The sequence below is a fragment of the Megalobrama amblycephala genome, linkage group LG20, assembly GCF_018812025.1.
Source record: "Megalobrama amblycephala isolate DHTTF-2021 linkage group LG20, ASM1881202v1, whole genome shotgun sequence".
In the NCBI taxonomy this organism is placed as follows: Eukaryota; Metazoa; Chordata; class Actinopteri; order Cypriniformes; family Xenocyprididae; genus Megalobrama; species Megalobrama amblycephala.
The window spans coordinates 16,229,373-16,253,322 of NC_063063.1; the positions used below are offsets into that span (position 1 = coordinate 16,229,373).

At 37.3% G+C, this 23,950-nt stretch overlaps 2 protein-coding genes across 2 annotated transcripts; one reads left to right on the forward strand and one right to left on the reverse strand.

Annotated features, from left to right (window-relative positions):
- Positions 1–774: 774 nt before the first annotated feature.
- On the reverse strand, positions 775–11,930 carry map3k8 (mitogen-activated protein kinase kinase kinase 8). Its single transcript, XM_048170294.1, has 8 exons — positions 11,755–11,930; positions 10,838–11,171; positions 10,139–10,309; positions 7,947–8,208; positions 6,872–6,978; positions 6,099–6,251; positions 2,288–2,534; positions 775–2,199 (listed from the first exon to the last, which is right to left on the reverse strand). Exons 1-8 carry the CDS (start codon positions 11,784–11,786, stop codon positions 2,075–2,077), a joined length of 1,431 nt encoding a protein of 476 aa, XP_048026251.1. The 5' UTR covers positions 11,787–11,930; the 3' UTR covers positions 775–2,074.
- A 170-nt stretch (positions 11,931–12,100) lies between these two features.
- LOC125255241 (mitochondrial poly(A) polymerase) lies at positions 12,101–22,373 on the forward strand. The gene is made up of 9 exons (XM_048170293.1): positions 12,101–12,433; positions 12,630–12,799; positions 14,564–14,791; positions 14,979–15,203; positions 15,788–15,996; positions 19,952–20,178; positions 20,748–20,840; positions 21,024–21,097; positions 21,421–22,373. Exons 1-9 carry the CDS (start codon positions 12,250–12,252, stop codon positions 21,790–21,792), a joined length of 1,782 nt encoding a protein of 593 aa, XP_048026250.1. The 5' UTR covers positions 12,101–12,249; the 3' UTR covers positions 21,793–22,373.
- The last annotated feature ends 1,577 nt before the right edge of the window (positions 22,374–23,950 follow it).

Sequence of the window (23,950 nt, forward strand, 5' to 3'; positions counted from 1 at the left end):
AACACTCTGAGAGTTAGAAGACATGTAGGTGCAACGATACTTTTAGTTAACAAAATGTTAAAAGGACCATCAAAATAAAGTGAAACCAGAATTTCAATATACTGTCTTGCAAACTTTTTTATGATTTTCAAATGCTTATTTTAATCAGAAAACCCAGAACACCTTTATGTTTTCTGTCCTGGACTCCTGAAAGTGATCGAGTTTGGATTATTTTGTGACCTTTTCTGCACACAAAATTCACAGTAACCCAAAAGGTGTTTGAACTTACCCACTAAATGACATATCTTATCATTATCAGCAATCAAATTTTCTTTATTTTTACGCTGGTTACTTTTAGCTTTACAAAAGTTGTCTAGACCAACACTCATTTTTCCACCTTTCTAAGCAGTGATGAATCACACATTATTCACATTTTTTTGTACATTTATTTATTTTATATAACTTCCCCCAAGTAAAAATGGAGAACAGTTTTTGTCTTAGATGATACTATCATTTATCACGAACAGACACTCTGGTCTTTCCAGAATGACTAACTTCAGAAGAACTGTTTCTTGCTTGAAACAGCCATAATGTAATTTTACCTTGGTTATCTGAAATCGCAACCGTAGATTATAGCATTTGATAAAATAATCATCAGTACAGTATATTAGCATTACACATTTATCCAAGGTGTCATCACATGAAAGGCAAAAAAAAATTATGCTGATTTTAGCAAATACAAATAGGCAATATTTTTCATACAATGTATAGACAACAAAACTGCAGTATCACAGCAAGTATTTATGGAGTTTTATTTATGAAATTTTATGAACATTCACTGGGAGGATCTGGATGATCTAATACATTTTTGTCTGAGTGCTTGTTTCATTGTCTTGCATTGCAACAACAACAACAAAAAAAACATTCCATAGGAATATCAACCTGAGATGATTTTCAGTATCATCTGAAAACACTTCCTGGGAAAAAAAAATATTGTTGTAGTGTCCTTTTTTTTGCCATCTCTTATTTTTACAATAGATGTATTATCCAGGGATCTCAGATAAAGCTATTTAAAGACAAGGCACTCACATGGGGATTGCAAAACATACATTAAACCAAAATTATTAATGCAATGATTTGCTAATGACACTGATAAACTAAAATTAAGGTCAAATGTTCAAATTCAATTCATTAATCATTCATTATGATTAATATTTCACAAAAAAGAAACCCTACAAATGTAGGTCAGAACGCATATACTTTCAAATAACACAGGCCTGCCTCTGTAGTTCACTGGAGATACATACATAGCCCTGCTATGGTCAAAAATAACAATAATAATAAAAAACCATTCTGCTTTTGGCAGTCATAAACTATAATAATAATCGTTTGCATGAATATTTCAGCATATTTGACATTCTCATTAAGGCCTGCCTTATGTGATCAGATATGGAATACATAATCAATGCATCTAGCACAAGCTTTGCAATTACAGTTTATATAAAAAGCAGAAAGTATTTATCTGTATTTGGATATCAGGGATGAACAATATATGAACACCATATTGTTTCTCAGAAATATTAGAGATGCATTTTTTATACTGTACGTTATAATGTTGTAATGCGTAAATGTATTTTATTTATTTATTTTTTAAACAAAATAGTGTATAGCTTTAATATTGGCCATTAATTGTTTATCAGACATAAGTAATTACCGGTTAATCTGTATTGGCCAGAATTGTAATATTGGTGCATCCCTAATAGTATGTATTTTATGTACAAAATGTTGTCATTATATTCATTCTCTCAAAGCACAGACAAGGAACTGTAATAAAACCTTACAAACTGTTCATCAAACATTAAAAACCACAGTTTGTTCTTCTCTTCAACAAGTTTCGAATGTCTAAAAAGCATAATTGGACGGCTCTTTATCCAATTAGCGTACGCTGTCCTCATTTAGGACACCATATATGCTGAATCATCTTGTGGGAGAGTTTGGCTCCACTGAACTGACGCATCCATGCATTTCTGACAACTTCTATATGAATGCAGACTATACAAGTACCCCACTGGTCTTCAGGAAAAATTTCATCTTATTAGCCATATTCATTGGATGGTGGCCCTCTAACCAGATTGTAGTAGCCAGTGAAGGCACCCAAATCAATATAGAGGGAACCTTTCTTCTTAGAGTGCCCAGAATCCTCGGTGTACAAAGAAGATTCTGCAAATGCAAGAGTAAAGGATTTTAAGCATGCAATTAAACGAATTTGACATGATATACTGTATTGTGTTTTGTCTGTGTGCTGTACCTTGAGTGCTGTCTGAAAGCTGACTGATCTGTCGCAGCAGTGGATGTGTGCCCTCCTCCAGCGCAGAGTCCAGACTCCAACAGCGTGGCTGGTCTTCCCGAGACGGATGGAGGGCCTCCTCGTTCAATAATTCTGTGGCAGAGCTCCTCCGTGCCGGGACCCTATCGAGGGCGTGTTCCAGGAGCCTGCGCATCGCAGGGCTGCAGCTTTCAGGTATGTCCTCCAGAGGAGGGGCCTGTTTGTGGATCTGCAAATAGAGGTTGTGAAAATTAGAGGTGCAGCTACATGGCCAGTGCCACCCCTGATTGAAGCTTGGCCACCCCTGTTGCGCAAACATTTTGATCGCATGAACAGCTCCGCTCAACGAACTATGACACTGGCACAAAGGCCACGTACACACTTCAGCTGAACTAAGTTGTCACTTCACCTCTTAATATGGAAAAAAATAACAAGCCCAAAGTTGAACTTGTTTTTAGAATGCCGCGTCATGCGCGAGACATGTGGAACGTTTCGATGGAAAAGCAGTGCAGTGAAATGCAAAATCTGAGTAAACAGGCCTTACATCTATGGCAATCAAACACTGATCTTTATTAATTCATTAGTGCAATCAACACAATTTTGAAAGATACTTGTGTTCTGTATGCAAATGGAACTATCATAAAGGATTCACTCTCAGGTTTATGGAAGTCACGGAGAAAAAATAAATGATAATTGCGACTTTTTATCTTGCAATTCTGACATTTTTCTCACAATTCTGACATTTTTTTCTAGCAATTGTGAGTTTATATCTCACAATTCTGATTTCTTTTCTCAGAATTGTGAGATATAAACACGCAATTGAGAGTTATGAAGTCCAATTCTGAGGGGATAAAAGACTGACTTTATAACTAGCAATTGCAACTTTATATCACACAATTCTTAGTTTGTAAATCGCAATTGTGAGTTTTTATCTCACAATTTTTACTTTATAACACGCAATTCTGACTTTATAGCTCACAAATTTTGACTTTATATCATGCAATTCTGACTTTATATCTCACAATTCTGACTTTATAACACGCAATTCTGACTTGTCTCACAATTTTGACTTTATAACACGCAATTCTGACTTTTTATCTCACAATTTTGACTTTATAACACGCAATTCTGACTTTATATCTCACAATTCTGACTTTATAACACGCAATTCTGACTTTATATCTCACAATTCTGACTTTATAACACGCAATTCTGACTTTTTATCTCAATTTTGACTTTATAACATGCAATTCTGACTTTTTATCTCACAATTTTGACTTTATAACACGCAATTCTGACTTTATATCTCACAAATTTTGACTTTATATCACGCAATTCTGACTTTATATCTCACAATTCTGACTTTATAACACGCAATTCTGACTTTATATCTCACAATTCTGACTTTATAACACGCAATTCTGACTTTTTATCTCACAATTTTGACTTTATAACACGCAATTCTGACTTTATATCTCACAATTTTGACTTTATAACACGCAATTCTAACTTTATATCTCACAAATTTTGACTTTATATCATGCAATTCTGACTTTATATCTCACAATTCTGACTTTATAACACGCAATTCTGACTTTTTATCTCACAATTTTGACTTTATAACACGCAATTCTGACTTTATATCTCACAAATTTTGACTTTATATCATGCAATTCTGACTTTATATCTCACAATTCACACAATTGACTTTATATCACAATAACACGCAATTCCGACTTTATATCTCACAATTTTGACTTTATAACACGCAATTCTGAGTTTATATCTCACAATTTTGACTTTATATCATGCAATTCTAACTTTATATCTCACAATTGTGAATTATTAACACAATTGCAACTTTATATCACACAATTCTTAGTTTGTAACTCGCAATTTTGACTTTATAACACGCAATTCTGACTTTATATCTCACAAATTTTGACTTTATATCATGCAATTCTGACTTTATATCTCACAATTCTGACTTTATAACACGCAATTCCGACTTTATATCTCACAATTCTGACTTTTTATCTCACAATTTTGACTTTATAACACGCAATTCTGACTTTATATCTCACAAATTTTGACTTTATATCATGCAATTTTAACTTTATATCTCACAATTGTGAATTATTAACATGCAATTGCAACTTTATATCACAATTCTGACTGCGTAACTCGCAATTGTGAGTTTATATCACAAAATTCTGACTTTGTAACTCGCAATTGCGAGTTTATATCATGCAATTCTGACTTTATATCTTGGAATTCTGACTTTATAACTCGCAATTGCGAGTTTATATCACGCACTTCTGAGAAAACAGTCAGAATTGTGAGATGTAAATTTGCAATTGTGAGGAAAAAAAGTAAGAATTGTGAGATCAGTCGCAATAACCTTTTTTATTTTTTATTCAGTGATGGAAACAAGCTTCCATATAGGTTTGAATGCAGGTTTCACTTCTGAAATTGCAATGAGTACCAAGGTTATTATCGTTAATGAAAATCACTAAAACTAATAGGCTACTATCAAAGAAAATAACATTTTCATTTATGTGTGAAGGTATTCCATTCACTGTCACAGTTAGATGCATATAATTTTCTGTATATTTGAAGCAGAAGCATAATTTTCTGTATATTTGAAGCATTTTTTCCCCTTATTTTTGCCACCCCAATGAAATCACTGTGTCTTACCTGGCCACACCAAAATTGAAAATCAATGGTGGCACAGGTGCATTCGCAAGCAGCCTCATGCAAAAAGACACTGTGCATGGATTTACATTCAGTTACATGAAGAGGAAGTCTAGTATGTGAAAAGGGAACTGAAACACTGAAACCAATTGGACTTGCTACACAAATGCAGAACCTTGCCAGCTTTTAGTTTGCTTCCTTTACATGAGCAGTGAAACATGCACAACTGGCACTGTCAAAATAATATTCAAAACGTAGAGGAAGCTTAAACTGCTGATAAACTGCCATTTTTTTAATGTTTTTAAATAAGTTATTTAGAAATTGTTTGCAATGGAAAGGAGAACTTGCCATCACAAGTTATATCTTGTGATCCTTCGCTTTATAGAAGATAAAACGGAAAAAAAAAAATGAAGAAAAGGAGAGTGAATAAAGAAAAAACTAATAAAGAAAAAAGACAGGAAATAAAATGTATAAAGAATTATTATAATTATTAAAATTTACATAATTAGCATCCTTTGCTAAAGAAAAGTAAAACTAATAAAGAAAAAAGACTAAATAATATACAGAATTATTATAATTATTAAAATTATGCGTAATTAGCATCCTTAGCTAACAGCAGTTTAAATGGAACAACAAATAAAAGGAAAACTAATAGAGAATAAAATAAAAAATAATATTATTCTGAGTTATTATCATTATTACTAAAATTATACAGAATTAGCATCCTTTACAATGGTTTAAATGGAGGAAAAACAATGAAAAAGAAAATTAAAAGAAAAAGCTTAAAAAACTAATAAAAAGTTATTAATAAATAAGACTATTCAGAATTACTGTGGTTATTATTATCATTGTTAAAATTATACAGAATTAGCATGAGATATGCTTTGCTAACTGAGGCCTTGTTATGACATCAGCATGCATGGCATTTCTGGGTTTTGCTCTGTGGTTAATGTATATAACCGTTTTTTCATTTGGTGAGGTAGTTTTGACACATTCAGGGACTCTCCCTATACTGGTGTAGTAAAATAAATACAAACAAAATATAATTAAAGGGCAAGCATTCCGATGCACCATGATCAAATTGAAAAAGCACACTCACTATGTAGAGGTATGAGGGGTAGGATGTTCTGGGATATCTCCTAACCCATGGAGGACTGCCACTCATCATGTGTATGATTGTGGTTCCCAGACTGTAGATGTCAGTCTTTGTGCTGTGCCCTCGACACAGAACCAGCTCTGGACTCATGTACATCTGCACAGAAGAAAAAACACAAAATGTGACTTAAATTCAAATCCCACATATGCAGAAGCTTTTAATAAAAGGCAGTTTTCTACAGTTGAGTCCCACTGACTGATATAAATATGAAAAACAGCTTCTGATGTAATAGGCAAATGTTCTAGTGGACATCTGGCAAAAGGCTCACTGTTCTGCCTCGCAGTAAACAACTTTATTATTCTATGTTGGGAATCTTCAGTGCTGTTCAACAAGGCATGCTGGACTTTCCAAATGGGGCAAGAAGTCAACATCCCTCAGTGTGTAACGTGCATGTGTTTGTGTCTTTTTGGGCCTTTCCCGGATTTTGTTAGGGAACAGAATGTCAATTAAGAGGGGGAAAAGTGCATCTATGTGTGTGTGTGTGCCTTATGATTTTTCAGATCTTCTTTCAGTTTGTCAGAACTGTCCTTTAACTATTTAAAAAATGTACATACCATAACTTTCTAAAGGACTTCTGCCACCAGTACAATCAGGAACTGCTAAATTCTGCATTGTTTCTAAATACAGACTCGGCTTAAAAATAACATTGTCACGACACAGTCAAAGACCAAGTATGGAAAAATTAAAGTGTGCAAAGTGACCTCAAACACACTCACCTCGGTGCCACGTAGGTCCCGAGGAACATATACATCATCCTTCATCTGTACTGTAAGACCAAAATCCACCAGCACGGCTTTGGCGGACATCAACACAATATTACTGGCTGCAGGGACAAAAAGAGAATTTAGTTCATGTCTTAGACACATCAAATCTAAAAGACATTGCAAAATCTGCAAAATTTAGGTTGTTCAGTTCATGTATGTTCTGCACCAGACAAGCAGCAAGGTATTGTTTTCCAGAAGCAGATTAAGGTCATTACTCATAGGGTGGATTAAAAAAACAGATCATCAGAAGTCTAAAAACCCCCTTTTCTTGCTCTCCCTCCATATGTGACACTACTTGAAATAACATATTTCCTCTCCAAGCCAAATGTCAAGAAGCCAACCCTCAAAACCACAAAGCAGGAAGCTGTGATTGGTCACTCATTTCACTGAATCTCTTCATCTCTTCACATTACCCTCTCAGTAAAGCACTAGTTAGACGGATGGCCTGTTGAATAAGCCCCTGAAAGTAACACATTTGAGTACATCTGTCTTCTCCCTCCTCTCACTGTCCTGAGTGGAAATTCCAGACGCCTGAGAAATCATGAGCTGCAGCACTGATTGGCTTCTGCGTATGACTAAACAGTAGCAGAATGCTGTCCGCCACAACCACACCATATTAAATTATGTTGTGTTCCTCATCTTTGAAGGGCACAAACTAAAAACACAAACTAAAAACACAAACTAAAAACTTCTCTAGCCTGGGGCCAGTCCTCTGTCAATCATTTAACACTGCTACTTCCTCCAAGTGACCTCGTTTTAAGTTCCGTCACATAAGCTGAATACCTTTCTTGACCACATAGTCATTATCTGACTTACTTACAGAGCACCTTTTGTTGCATATAGCAGGGAAATAAGTGCTTGTGGTTGCAATGAAAAAGTACTGAACCTCTTTTGACCCTGCTTTTGAAATATGTTTTGAACCATTTCAATTCAGAACAGCTGAACATACAACACACAATGCGTTTGGTAGGAAACTGGAGCGATATTTCAGAAAAAAATCCCTTATGATGCAATCCAAAGTTCTTACGTTTGATGTCGTGGTGTATAATGTTGTGAGAGTGCAGGTACTCCAGGCCTCGCAGAACCTGCTGAGAGACCCAGATGATCTCGAACTCTCTCATTGGACCACAGCTTTCCAGCTTCTCCAAAACCGAGCCCCCTTCGCCCGCTTCCATGAACAAATGCACCGTTTGCTCCCACAGCAATGCCCCATACAGCTCTGCTATGTTCTCGTGTCGGAACCGGGCTTGGATTTCCACATCTGCAGGCTTGAAATGTTCCACAGGAATCTGGAGAAAAAGCACACTTAACTTAAAACTTAGTTCCACTTAACTTAGATCCAAAATTGACCAACATCTGTCAATGGATGATGCACATTTCTGTATTCATTTTAAATATTTTAAGTGAATTTTAAGTAAATGTTTTGACAAATAAATGATGTAATTTCATAAGTTTAAGGTTTTTTGTTTTTGCTTAATTAGAATTTTTTGCATATGCCAGTGTTAGTGACTTTGCCGAGTCCGCAGATATGAAATAATGTAGTAGCATTCCTGAAATAAATTGTTTTTGAACAAATCGGTTGAGTGAATAATTAAATGACTCATAGGCTACATTCACACTATAAGTCCAAATCCGATTATTTGTATATCCGATTGGAATCTGATTTAAAATTACTTGACGTCCACATTGTGCATCGCAACTGTTCAGATCCGATTTGTGTGTCCATGCCGGTTTTCCGGAATATCTGCATTGGTTTCTATGGCAATGACATTGCGTTGGTTGGCATTCGACAAAATCAACACCAACTGGTTGTTGGTGGAGGGGTTGGCAATACAGATGTATGCAACATGACATTGTGTAGCTGTCACGCACTGGACTACTGCTTTATGAACCAGCTAGTATGCTTTATTCCTTGCTGTTGTCTCCGTTATATTGTCATTCTGCTCGTCCAGCACTTTGCAACAATACAACCTTGTTTCGCAGCGACTTTCAGCATGTTTCCTATATACAATGTCTGACATTTACATTTTACGTGGCGTGAGAAAGTCACATATACCACGCAAAATCAGCTGATTGACCACATATTAATGTAGCTCGAAATGGATTTGTAAAAATGGCATTTCATGTGATTTTTGGCCGTTCACACTTGCTAAATCTGAATCTGGATTTCAATCGGATATGCACAGAAATTGGATTTGGACTGACAGTCTGAACATAGCCTTAAACAACAGCACTTAGGGTTGTGTGATATTGCTTAATTGTTCCAGACATCGGCCACCTTGACCACTAATTATCACTAATTGATTACTAATTGATTACTAATTATTTGATCAAAACCTTAAAGGCAACATTAAGAGGCTGAATGTTTTTGATTCAGCAACACCCTGTTAAAGTCACCATGAAATCAAAATTGACAATCATTATTTCATGACACATCATTATTTTCATGTGATGTCATAATCTTCAATAGCTTCCCCTCCCTTTGAAGACGTGTTCACTCACATGAGATTAAAGAAACAGCAAAATGGACAAAATCAAGTCCTGCCTTTTTCTTGTTTGAGAAGCCGTTTCGGTTGGATATACGTCACAATAGGAAAGAAAAATCTATCGCAACTTCCATTTCATGTCGACTTTATATTGACCACAAGTCAGAAACTACTTCTCCCACTAGACGTCTGCACTGTGCCACACAGTTTAGACACCGTCTCTGTGGGCTGCATGTTTCCACTGGGGGCGTTCCTGTCAGCTTCCTGTGTACGTTAGAGCCATTCTCGGTTTCTGTTCAAACATTGCACACTGCAGACTGACCCTCCAAATTTTAGAGAAATGGTGTTATTTCCCAAATGTTCTCTTCCTCATTTGAGTTCTACAACAAGTGTTTCTCTTTTTAGAGTCATTTTTTCCCATGTTCATAAATTCTTGTGGTCTCACATGCTGGTGCATAAGATCGTCACAAGCACACATCACACTATCACATGTCATCTGTCTTAGATTTTCTCGTGAAAATTATGTTTACATAATGACTTTATGCTTGTTTTCAACATAGCATTTTTGAACAAGCAGTACAGTTTTTGTTTTAGTCATAAAAGAACACTGATTCTGAGAAGGGAAGCCATGTCCATTAAAACAGTGGAATGAAAACAACTACCTTTGCCAAAAAAACAAAAAAAAAAACCCTTGAGATTCCCGAAACAACATTCTCTGCATTCCTGAACTTACTAGTTTGCATGCCATTCGCTTCCGCGTTTTGGTGTCCTGAGCCAGATGGACCTTTCCAAATGAGCCTTTGGGAACATGTCCAGGGCCTATGGGCTTGTAGGTCAGTTTCCACGGAAACAGGAGAACGTCCAAGTCAATGCGATAATGCCCCTCCTTAATGACCATGTCTGTCTGCAGAAACAAAGCAGGGCGTTCATGAGAGTAAGGCTATGACAACTTGTAAAACAAGTATAAGCATTCCTTTACACAAAGTATTTACAAATAAGCTTGCTATAATTAAAGGGATAGTTCACCCAAAAATGAAAATTCTGCAATCATTTACTCACCATCAAGCTATTCCAAACTTGTATGATTTTCTTTTCTTCTGCTGAACACAAAAGAAGATTTTTTGTAGAATATGGGTAACCAAACAGTCGATGGCCCTCATTGACTTCCAAAGTATGGAAAAAAATAAAAATACTATGGAAGTCAATGGGGTCCCATCGACTGTTTGGTTACCCATATTCTACAAAATAACTTCTTTTAAAATTCATACAAGTTCGGAACAACTTGAGGGTGAGTTCATTTTTGGGTGAACTATCCCTTTAAGCCAACAATCTCACAGTGTAAAGACTTACATATTTCAGCAGACTATATTTCAGCTGTATATGTTATAAGTCTGTATGTTATAATAATAAAAAAAAAATCAATAGAGCTTACCTTGTTTAGCAGAACACCCATTTCTTGACCAACATCTAAGAGCGAGGAGGATGGTGTGTTTGAGACCATATTGACAAAGTCCAGGAGGTCGGATGCTGTCCCATAACGGACCTTTCCAGGATTTTGCGCATGTGTGATTAGATCCTGTGACGTTTCCTCGTTCTCGTCCATGTCTTCTTGCGAGAAACTTTCCTCAAATGAGACTTCTGATTCCACCTCTTCGCTAACACAATAAAAATTCTCTGCCTCCTGGATGAAGTCTTCAATGTTCATGTGAGCAAGAAGCAGTTCTATACCAGCATTTTCATTCTTGTACTCCATCCTTGATTGAATTCTAGAACAGAATGTTTGATGGTTAGAAACAGGACAAGAACTTAGGTAATTAAATGAATGCATTGATGTTGTTTACACCCATATGTATGTACACAGTGTGGTCAGGTGTTTCCTGATCAACATGCTAGCTCTAATTTGCCTGCAAGTGAGGGGTGGTTTTCAGGGGGTGGGAAACCCCAAGATGGGGTTTCTTCTTCAAAACAAATGCCAGCAAAAACTTTTATGTTGCAACAAGGTCCTTCAGCACAAACTCACAAGTGCAAATAAGATGTTAAATCAACCTAAATCGTGTCTGTTTTGACAGACCCCCCACAAGCCCAATTTCCCTCAAAATACGGTGCTGAAACATTCTGACAACCTCATCTCCTGAGATATAATAATTATTATTATTCATTATTTATACAAATAACTAATGCTCAAAGGTTTTGAGTCACTGCCAAACCTGCTTAACTAATCCAGTGTATATTTTCATACTGTGATGATAATAATAATATGCGTGCTGTTCGAAATATAGGGGCATATAGTAATGTAGTACACAAAAAACAAAACGATATATTATGTATAAATACCAGCCGTTTGCCTACCTTTCGGTCAGTGTGATCACAGCAGGGCACATGCTCACTGATAGTCCATAGCTCCTACTGAAGCCGTCACTGACTGGCGCTCGTAGATAAGAGCCTCCTTTCTGCGTCACCTGCGGTTTCGTTTTCTCTTTTCAATGAGAGATGTTTTCTCATTGAGAGGTCACGTATCTGCTTTAATTCTGCCACAGTCCCCTATCACACTGTTCCGTGGAAAATTAAGGATGTCATTTGCTTTCATCTTCATGATTCACTTTGGGAAAAGATGTGTATCACTTAAAATCATGCGCGTATGAACTGGTATCAGAAAAACACCCACATTTGATCCCTTTTGATAAAACATCAAAACATTTGAGTCACAAGAATGAATCAAATTTTGAGGATTTCTGGGCTGCGGTTAGAGCGGTTTCAAGTAGGTATTTACAAATTTGGCAATCTCCAGATTGCGTATCTTGAATATTTCAAGTTTTTTCCAAACTTTTTCCAACGCAGCACTGCATGTCCATTCATAGCCACCGTAGAGCCAGTGTCTACGCACGCGCTCGTCTCAAATCAACAATGGCGGCCTCCTTTGGCGTGTGTAGGTTATTTTATCTTGGATTGGAACCTCAAATTCAAAGAAGACTCGCTTCTACTATATCAGCAATCAAAGCCCAGACAGGAAACAAGACTGCGAGAGCCGGTAACATTGTTTCTCTGTAAATCTGCAGGCATGACGTTTAACAATTAATATTGAGAATGACAGCTTTAAACACATTCATGCTTTCATCTATCAATTTATGTTATAAATAAACAGCAGTGGTGAAAAGCGCGATAGAAATGACATGTGCATTATCACACCATATTAATTCAAAGCTTCGTGCTCACTTTCGTTTTAGTCACGAAAGCCAAGGAGGATAAAACATTTCAAGCAATCCAAGAGGAGAGAAGAGAACAAGCTGAAAGATCGGTCTTGATCAGCTGTCCTCCCAGGTTCAACGAAAAGAAGTTTTTAGATTACCTGTCTAAACACGGGACAATCAACAAGCATTTCTTCTACAGTAGCTACGTACGTGTGCAAAACTACATCAATTAAAGGATTAGTTCACTTTCAAATTAAATTTTCCTGATAATTTACTCACCCCCATGTTATCCAAGATGCTTCATGTCTTTCTTTCTTCGGCTGAAAAGAAATTAAGGTTTTTGATGAAAACATTCCAGGATTTTTCTCCATATAGTGGACTTCATTGGAGCCCAAACGGTTGAAGGTCAAAATTACAGTTTCAGTGCAGCTTCAAAACATTCTACACGATCCCAGACGAGAGATAAGGGTCTTATCTAGAGAAACCATCACTCATTTTCTTAAAATAAATAATATAAGTTTTAACAATAAATGCTCATCTTGAACTAGCTCGCTGCTTCTTCTCTATTTGAATTATGGCAGTGTAGACACTGCTAAGTGTATTACTGCCCTCCACAGGTTAAAGTTTGAACTAATTGTTATATACTTGCACTAGACATATTGTATATGACAATTTAGTTCTAACTTTGACCTGTGGAGGGCAGTAATACACTTAGCAGTGACTACACTGTAGTGATGGGAAGTTCGGTTCTTTTCCGCGAACCGGTTCTTTCGGACAGTTCGATTCAATAAACCGGTTGAAAAAAAACGGTGAACCGGTTTTACGTCATCCGCGATGACGTCGTCTATCGCGGGCCGGGATGAAAAAACGTAACACATTCAAATATATAAAGTCAGTAATCATAACATCAGTCAACTAAAACATTATAATCTGAAGCGTTTCTTACAATTTAGTTTTGCATCTAAAGCATCCAAACACATGACATATACATATATGCAAACAAAGTTTTACAGTTATAAAGTGAATAAATTAGTCTTCATCAGAGCAGAAACCATGATCCTCTTACATTACGATTTATTTGTAATTAAATAAACTTACGTTTCGCCAGATTGGCCCCTCATTCGAGTCCTCTCATAGCATCAGTTGTCCTAGTTAGCCGGTGCTGTGATGTTACTGTTCTGTAGCTTTAGATTGCACGCTGAATCATGCATGCGCAGTATCATCAGCTCACCGGTTCTCAAATCGGACACGTCCGAAAGAAGCGGTTCTCGGTTGTGTACTGATGATCCGAAAACCATTGCAACCGATTCTACTCGAGAACGAGATTGAGATTCGAGAAACGGGAGAGCGATTCAAAAGGAGCTTGTTTGCTCTCGCTGTAGTTTGATTACGTCATTTTTTATCTTTATATCACCTTGTTTAGAAATTAAATAAACTGTCCATGGATTATTTATGAAATAAATAAATGTTTCCAATCTTAAACCGGTTAAAAAGAACGATTCGTTTGCGAACCGGACATCACTACTACACTGCTGGAATTCAAATAAAGAAGAAGAGAGCCAGTTCAAGATGAGCATTTATGGTTAAAACGTATAAAATTTTGAATTTTTTTTTTAGAAAATGAGCGATGGTTTCTCTAGATAAGACCCTTATTTCTCGTCTGAGATCGTGTATAACATTTTGAAGCTGCAATGAAACTGTAATTTTGACCTTCAACCGTTTGGGCTCCATTGAAGTCCACTATATGGAGACAAATCCTGGAATGTTTTCATCAAAAACCTTAATTTCTTTTCGACTGAAGAAAGAAAGACATGAACATCTTGGATGACATGGGGGTGAGTAAATTATCAGTAAATTTTAATTTGAAAGTGAACTAATCCTTTAATGTAATATCTAGTTCTAGACACTCATGTGATGTTTGATGACAAAGATCAGAAATTTGACTGAATTGTGTTTATCTGTGACTGTAGGGAGCATATGCAGTAGTTGAATTCTCCAGTAAAGAGAGCATCGCCTCATTGAAGGAGAACACTAATATACCAGCTGTTGAACATGAAGCTGCGGTGCCTTTCAAATCTCGTCTCCTGTCATTGAAATGGCCAGGCAGTCAGTCGAACAACCAACCCGTGCCAAATTTCCAAGAGCAATCCCCTCCATCCATTGGTGACATCACCCAACTGCTCTCAGAAAAGGACAGTGTAAGTCTTCATTGGGCAATATGTTTTTTTTTTGTTAACCAAGACATATGATTAGGCTCATGAAAGAGGATGAAAATTGGAATGGGAGATGCAGATGTTTTCATTTAAATTGTCTGAGTGTTATGTCTGCTTGTTGGTGGTTCAGATCTGACGACAAACAAGCATCTACTCTTCATTTCTTCCACAGGTAGATGAGCAACTGCAATGTCTGACAGAGGCCTTACAGCTCACAGAAGAGAACATCAGTCTGCGCTTCCTCGTTTGTTCTCTGCTTGGAGATATAGCTGGAGCATATTTCCCAGAATGCATCATCAGGCCTTTCGGCTCCACTGTCAACAGCTTCGGCAAACTGGGCTGTGATGTCGACATGATTCTGGACCTCGATGGCATCTATGCAACAAGCCAGAAAAAGGTCAGTGATGTGGGCTTAGGTTATGTAGATTGAATTGAAAATGAAAAGGTCATCTAGAGTTTAAAATCCTGCTATCATTTAGTCACCCTCGTGTCATTCCAAACCTGTATGATTTTCTTTCTACCGTGGAACACAAAAGGGTCATTCCGTGTCAAATTTACCAAATTTTGGAAACTTCCCCGGCTCAAATTTTTGATTTTAATATTTTTTTTTCTGTAGAAAGACAAATATAGTGATGAAAGCCCAAATATTAAATGTCGCAGATGTATATTTACCAAATAGTGTTATATTAGATTTTATAATTAGTTTACCAACAGTTAGTTTACCTTTTGATTTCTACTCTATGGACAAAAAACATGGAGATTTTTCTCAAAATTTCTTTTGTATTCTGCAAAAGGAAGTAATACAGTTTTGAAATTACATAGGGATGAGTAAATGCTGGCAGAATTGGGTATAAAATACCCAAAAATGTTTTATTTTTGCCTTAATTGTTCATGTTTTTTTTTTTTTTTCCATGTAACAAAAAGTAAGTTTAGAATTTTTTTTATTTTAGTTCATTTATTATGCCGTCATATTTTAAACAGGGCTCAGGACTGTCTCTGGAGTACCAGGTGAAGAGAGGGGCCTCAGAGCGGGCTGTGACCCAGAGTATCCTCTCAGTCATTGGGAAATGTGTAGACCAGTTCGGCCCTGGATGTGTGGGAGTCCAGAACATTCTCCAAGCTCGATGTCCTCTTGTCCGCTTTTCTCACCAACCCTCTGGCTTTCAGTGTGATCTCACTGCCAACAACAGGTAATTCTATATATTTGATGTGAAGTCTGCTTAGTATAATGTTGGCATTAGGGCTGTCAGTTTATTTTCTCTCTCCTTTTCACACTTCCCCAAAACAAATGTCACCACCCTGATGCTTCCTGTTTAGAAGGTGACATACCAGTAATGCACAGAAACCTGCTCAGCTCTTTTTGTTGTACTGTGTCCCCTGTGGGTTAGAGAGGGGTATTCCCAGATGTATAGCCTATATTGTACACCCATATGTGCTAGTGTTGTCACGGTACCAAAATTCCAGTAGTCGGTACCGATACCATGAAAATTTTACGGTTCTCGGTACCAATTTCGGTACCACAGTAAAATCTATTGGAACTATTTTACTATTTTATATAGCCTATTTTAAAACATTAAATATGATTTGGAGTGTGTGTATGTTTGTGTGTATATATATATATATATATATATATATATATATATATAGGCTACCTCAATTAAATAAATTTGAAATATATATAAAAATAAAAAAAATAATAATTAAATGCTCAAACATCCATTGTGTACTGTTGAAAAAACCAGCATATGCTGGTAAGGTTTTGAAGCTGTATGCTGGTCAAATGCTGGTCCTAAACTGGTCCTGCTGGTCCATACTAGTCCTAAACTGGTCCTGGACCAGCATAAACCTGCTCAAACCAGCATACCAGCTTCAAAACCTACTTTACCAGCATATGCTCGTTTTTTCAACAGGGGTAACAGACGTGCGTGTTTATTTTAGCTATTCCGTCAGAGAAACAACACACTACAGCCTGTAAAACTATGAAATAAATATCGGTAAATAATTGTAACCTAAATAATAAGAAAGTTAAATATTATTTCAAAAAGCATTCGTTTTTTATTTCCACACAAAGACGCGTCATATATAGCCAAAGTCCCGTTATTACTTTGATATAGCCGCTTTGCGCTTTGAGAGGGATGTGGGACACGAGCAGGAATGAGACCATTTCTCTTTAATAATATCTTCGTTATCTCCTGATGTTACAAACAACTGACACTTGTTGTAAAAGGTCTGAAGAGCGAGTTTTATCCTCCGCAGGGGCAAGACATTCAGGCTATGTTTGATTTAGCGCTGCCAGAGAAAACGAAAGTAAAAATCACTGGTGTGTGAAACGCGCTATACAAATAAACTTGACGCGCCTTATAAAGTCTAATAACAAGCACAAACTCTGTTAAATAGAAACTGACGTGCAAGCAAAAAGGTTTCTGTCCTACGGTGTTTTTCTACTTTACCACAGTAAATAATGCGAATAGCCTATAATAGGCTAAATGCGAACGAAAGAAACGTTATAATCCCCTGCGTGAGTGAAGATTTGGGAAAAGAAACAGATTACATGTTCAGTGGAATAACTAATGGAATATTGTTAAATTCTCTGCTAATCAGGTGACCAGATCGCGATTCGGAAAACAGAATACGAAGCTTAAATGTATGGACTCACGTACCTCTCTCATTCGGCATTAACCAAAATGTTTCCATGGCTGCGATGTCACATTTAATTGCTAACCTATTATTTCTTCTGTAAACAACGCTTTGTGCTTCACTCGTGTCATATTCAAGTAAATACTGGCACAGCCCTATCAGTGGGTACCGAATATACCCGGATTCTCGGTACTACCGGTACTACAGAAATGCTGGTATCGTCACATTTTCAAAATTTCAGTACCGACTTGGTACCGGTACCGGTACTTTTGACAACACTAATATGTGCATAATTAGACACACAGAATGCAGTTGTTTTTGGATGATTTATGTTGATATGAACACAGGACAAAGAGCAATCTATTGTGTACAGAGTGACTGGTGAACATAAAATGCATTTATTGTTATTTGTTTATTTTTGTTAAATATTTATTTCATTAAAAGCTGCTGTTTGCACCCCTAGAGACACCAGATAGAACTGCAAAATAATGATTTTCACATTTTTGTCATTTTTGGTTACCCTAACTTGCGATAGTCTTTTCTTTCCTGTTGTGACGTATAAACAAGTGAAACAGCTTCTTGAATAAGAAAAATGTATGTTGGGAGCTAGCGTTGTAGTACTCGAGACCGGTCTTAAAGGGATAGTTCACCCAAAAATGAAAATTATCCAATGATTTACTCACCCTCAAGCCATCCTAGGTGGATATGACTATCTTCTTTCAGACGAACACAATCCGAGATATATTTAAAAATATCCTTAGTCCTTCAAGGTTTATAATGGTTGTGAATGGTAGGCCAAATTCTGAAGACAGAAAAAATCCATCCATCCATAAAAAAATGAATCCATACGACTCAGGAGGGTTAATAAAGGTCTTTAAAGGTCTCGCAAGTCAACTTGCGCATTCTGTGTGCGTTTTTTCGCCGGAAGCTGCTAGTTTGAATATATAAAGTTTTAAATATGGATTTTTTTTTTTTTTTTTTTTTTTTTTACAAAAACGCATCCCTTCGCATCAAAAGGCCTCTATTAACCCTCAGGAGTCGTATGGAGTCATTTTTTATGGATGGATGCATTTTTTCTGTCTTCAGAATGTAGGTTACCATTCACAACCATTATAAACCTTGGAGGACTAAGGATATTTTTAATCTCGGATTGTGTTCATCTGAAAGAAGATAGTCATACACCTAGGCTGGCTTGTGTGTGAACTATCCCTTTAAGTCCATTTTTTTTGAAGGTCTTGGGTCTTGTTTTGGTCTCGGCCACATTTGGTCTCGGTCTCAGACTAAAAGGACTCGGGATTTTATTTCAAGACTGGTCAAGACCACAACTGTGGGGATATTGCTAAATTGCCATAGCATTGTCTGATTTCTTTGTTAACATCATTAATTTGATTGGATGTAAAACTTCCTGCTTCAGATGCAATCAATAACTTATTTCTAATTTCATTTATTTTGTTACTGTTGTGCCGGGTCAGAAATCAACAAGGGACTGTGTCAAAAATGTCACCAAAATTAATACAAATGCCCACAAAATTCAAGATATTATTGCTAAAAAGTATTTGTATAAGATCTTTTATATTTATATTATTACATATGATAAAATTAAGCAATATCAAGAGGGCTGTTTTCACAAATATGAGCACAATTGTAAACGTGATATTGATTTTTTACAAATGTTCAGTAAACAAAATTGTATTTTTAAAACATTAATCTCAACATTATTTATGCAATTGTAATTGTACCAATTCAGATGTGACTTCTGTTCCACCTCTGCATCTTATTATTCTAATTGTAATTATTGATTAAAAATAAGACATTTCTCAGGCAGTAAATGTGGGTCTTTCAGATGAATTTGAGGAGTGCTAGTCTCAACCGCCCAAAGTCTTGGTCTTGTCTTGGTCTCGACGCACACTGGTCTTGGTCTCGGTTTAGGTGGTCTTGACTACAATGCTAGTGGGAGCCAAGGGACTTGATTATATATATTCGGAATTGATTGGATTGTTATGGTTTGCTAATGCTGTGATCTCATGTGAGTGACAGGTTGTCCCGCCATCGCACCGGTAAAGGTGTCATCAGAGAAGAGAAGAGATGTCGTTGCAAGAGGGAGGGGGAGTTATTTAGATTACGAGGGTTCATGAATTTAAAAAATAATAATAATCGTGCATGGATAAATCATTAATAATAAATGATGCAAAAAAAATTAGAATTGTCAGTTTTGATTTTTTGGTGACTTTAAATTTTTTAATAATTTGGAACACAGTGTAGTCCTGCACAAACTCTCACTATTGGTTGATTCAAATCATCTTTTTTCTTTTTTTGAAAATAATATGCAGAGAAAACTATAAGCTCTTTTTAGCTTGATTCCCCACAGGTGAAAAAACATCAACACAGCAACAGAGATTGAAATGATAACCTTAGGATAGGACTTCCTATTTTGTTCTTTTGTATTTTTTAGTATGTAGATGTGCCATCATTTTAAATCGCCCTGACATAATGCCCTCATGTGTGCAGGGTGGCGATGAAGAGTTCAGAACTGCTGTTTCTCTATGGGAAGCTGGACCCTCGTGTTCGGCATCTGGTGTTCAGTGTTCGGTGCTGGGCTCGGGTTCATAACATCACAAGCAGTATTCCAGGAGCGTGGATCACCAACTTCACTTTAACGGTCATGGTAGTGTTCTTTCTACAGCAGAGGAATCCTCCCATACTGCCCACACTGGACCAACTGAAGGATCTTGCAGGTATACACAACTGTACTTTTACAGAAATGCTTCTCTGCAGTTCTCTATTGTACTATACTGCCATGTAGAGGTGAAATACAGAACTACACATTTGGTCAAAATTGAGTTATGACTGAAATTGACTCTGGTTGAGATGATCAGCCCTGTGGCACATGAGTTTGACTCAACTATGCTCAGATTCAGTGAAACCTGAGTGTGAAAATGAATTGAAACATTGAAAAATTGAATTGAAAAATTGAAACAACTAGAACTCTAATATTATTATTGCTATTTGCTATAATATACTATTACATAAAAAACTACATTTTACTGACACTTCATTATACTGATGTTGTTATGGTAGCTGAAAGACCAAAGCTTTTATGACCAGAGCTCACTGTCTGTGACCCCAGTAAAGTCAGCATACATCATGTTATATGGCTGTCCTGAGTCGACTGTCTACACACAATTATTGTTTCTTGTCTTCCAGGGTCAAGAACACTGATGCCACAATAGTGATACACAGTCCATTTCTATATGGAAGGTCCATCACATAATATTTATGTTTTGTGTGTGTGTGCACTTTCCAGGACCATCAGATAAGTGTGTCATTGAGGGTAATGACTGCACTATTGTCAGTGACCTTAGCAAGATTACACTGCAGAAGAACACAGACACATTAGGTGAGTGCATAGATTGTTTTCATAATTTACACAAACTTGATGGAAGGTTTTACCTTTTCACCTTTGGACAGATGGCTCATTTCTGTTATGCATTTCTGTAATGCATTCAATGTTTACTGATCGTTAATGACATTAAAATATTAATGCCGTTTATTTTTCTGTTGATTTAATTTTTTCTTGCAGAGAAACTGTTGCAGGAATTCTTCGAGTTTTATGGCAATTTTCCCTTCAACAAGGCATCGATCAATATTAGGAAGGTGAGTCATCCACCGATGACACATGCATGCATGCGCACACTCCCAGAGGACACTGCTGACGTCTTAGCAGACCTTCCACAAACGGCCACCAGAGGGCAGTGTATATATAGTCAATTCAAAGAAAGTGTCTGGTACTGCAGTGGACACTATATACAGTGGGGTCCAGAAGTCTATGACCATTAGTGAAATTTTGTTTTTCTAATTTTATACCTTTTTTGTAGCAAATTATATTGTCAGCATAACAATTTGAATGAAAATGCTGATGCAGTTGATGTGTCAATACTGTCTGTGTTAAATATCCTGCTTTATATCCCTTTCACCAGGGAAAGGAGCAGACCAAACCAGAAACAACAGCTTTGTACATCCAGAATCCATTCGAAACCACTCTAAACGTTAGCAAGAACGTTAACGCAACACAGCTAGAACGTTTCGTGAAACTTTGTCAAGAAAGTGCTTGGCTTCTTCAGAAGAGGGAAATTCTTAACCGAAGTTCTAGTCAATCAGCTGAGTCGGTTTTGCCGTGGGGGTTCGCTGCGCTTCTCCTTCCTTCAGTCACCTCAGGAACAGGGGTGAAAAGTCGCAGGAAGAGAAAACTGGAACCAGCTAGTTCAAGGATAAAGAACCTGTTAGACTCTCTGAAGATTAAAGGTGGTGAAACTGTTGCAAAGAAGGGAAGTACAAACCCTAGTAGGTGATGTGGTCAATAAATCTCTCACCAACAAGAATAAGAGACAAGTCTTCTGAAGAGCAAATGGGAATGACCAACGTGCCCAAAGATTGGAACAAATGTGAAATATTTATATACTTCTACAGTCATAATCTGTAAGTCTGTAAGAAATGTTAAAAAACTAAGCCCAATTTTCGTTCCACTAAAGTATTTCACATGAAAGAGAAGCTTTGTAGATCTCAACATGATATAACGTTGGAAGAAGAGGTCCACTGCGGTCTTTGACTCGTAGAAAAATGGAGCTTAATGGTTGTTGTGTTGATCTGATAACCGCAATCATTACAGTTTCCACAGAAGTGGAGCAGAACCTCTGAACACTAAACAGCTTGCATGAAACAGTTGTGATTTTTAGATCACACACAGACTCCATCTTCTCTGCGTTGCAAAACCAATACAACGGTCTAATGTACAACAAACTTTATGTAAAGGCAAACATCATGTAACATCTGTATCATGGTGTTGTGAGAGGTACAGAAAGAATAAACATTCACTGTCAACTAGTGTACATAATATTTTATAAGATATTAAAACAAAGCAATTTCAATCAGACCGTTACTGTTTGTTTCTTCTTGGGCTTCTTTATTTCTAATATTTTCTTTACATCTTAGTCTTATTTCTCTTGATCTGTGAATTGTGACTTTATATCTCAAAATCTGTCTTGATTTCTCACAACGAGACCTTAAAGGTAGGGTAGGCAATTTTGGAGATGTTAGCAATAGCAAGTTAGCTTTGAGCATGAGATCCCACCCTCCCTTCAGAGTGCTCTTCAAAGCCACGCCTTCTTCAAAACACATGAACGAAGGGCAAGAGAAGGCAGTAAATTACCTCGTCATGTGTCAAAGCACATAATAATGAACATAAACGACTTAAAGAGCTCTTACTTGTACCACCTGACTGCTGCAGATTCATTTCGGCGTTGATAGTGATGACAAAGATACGCATAAATACGAGCCTAAGGACGTGAAGAGCCCTGGGTTGAACGTCACGGGTTGCCATCTCGTAATTACAGTTGTGACATGGCGTGAACGCAGCATAAGCTCGTTGTTTTGGTTCAGGAGGAACTGTAATGCTGCGTTCACACCGAACGCGTCTGGGGCGTCAAATTCGCGCCAGACGCGTCTAGTTGGACGCTTGAACATTTTTAAGTCAGACGCTTCAGACGCGCGTAAAATTCGCTCAATTCGCGCGTCTAAACAAAGTGTGTTCAGACGCGAATTCGCGTCATGGGAGGGGCTTTCATCTCTTTCTGCACAGATCCTCTGAATAAACACATAATCTCGTCAGTTGGAAACCTGTAGCGGCAATTTAACTCGGTTATGCCGGCCGACTTTTGCTAGCTAGAAGGTGGGCTAGTATCAACGGCTAAAATCATGCAAAAAGTTTTACATCTAACGTTAACCAGATTGTCCGATTTCTTCGCTTATTCTCTTCCAGGCAAGGTCCTTTTTATTCCTGTCTCGATAAAAATATAATGAGACATCATAGAGCTCAGGGTGGCCACACACACAGCGACATCTTTGTTCTGGTCTCCACCACTGATCACATCATAAACACGTTACTACCAAAGCAGAGTCCCTGATTGGTTAACGCGCCGCGAATTTACGCCAAAGTTCAGATTTTTCAACTCGGGCGTTTGGGCGTCAGACGCTCAATTCGCGCGTCAGCCGCGTGAACGCTCAATTCGCGCCGCGCTATTCGCGCGTCAACGGCCGATTCGCGCCGCGCTAGACGCTTGATTCGCGCCGCAGGACACCTAGACGCGCGTTTACATTGACTTAACATGTAAATCAGACGCCTCAGACGCCCCAGACGCGTTCGGTGTGAACGCAGCATAAAAGGCTGCTGCTGTTTGTTTGTGGTGCTCAGTGACTGTCTGTCTACAACTCTGCATAGCCTTACGGAACATGCTGTTGATGTGTGATGTCTGCGTGAATGGTATGAAAATACATATACTGACAGCCAGGTAGGAAATTGTATCACTGAATTTGGACCGAATGCAATGATCGGGTGAACATTTTTTGCTCCTGGGACTTCCATAGAAGATGTATGTACATGATTTAATATTTAGACCACTTCTATTATTGATTGCTATCTGCATGTGAGAGTTTCAAACAGTATAACAATGT

Excerpts from the sequence above, each read along its gene's own strand:
- map3k8 (XM_048170294.1), bottom strand. The coding sequence starts at position 11,786 with ATGTGCCCTGCTGTGATCACACTGACCGAAAG. Across the intron at positions 10,310-10,837 it reads TGGGTGTTCTGCTAAACAAG|ACAGACATGGTCATTAAGGA; the intron begins GTAAGCTCTATT and ends TTGTTTCTGCAG. Across the intron at positions 2,200-2,287 it reads GCTTTCAGACAGCACTCAAG|AATCTTCTTTGTACACCGAG; the intron begins GTACAGCACACA and ends TTGCATTTGCAG.
- LOC125255241 (XM_048170293.1), top strand. The coding sequence starts at position 12,250 with ATGTCCATTCATAGCCACCGTAGAGCCAGTGTCTACGCACGCGCTCGT. Across the intron at positions 15,997-19,951 it reads GATCTCACTGCCAACAACAG|GGTGGCGATGAAGAGTTCAG; the intron begins GTAATTCTATAT and ends TCATGTGTGCAG. Across the intron at positions 20,179-20,747 it reads CCAACTGAAGGATCTTGCAG|GACCATCAGATAAGTGTGTC; the intron begins GTATACACAACT and ends TGCACTTTCCAG.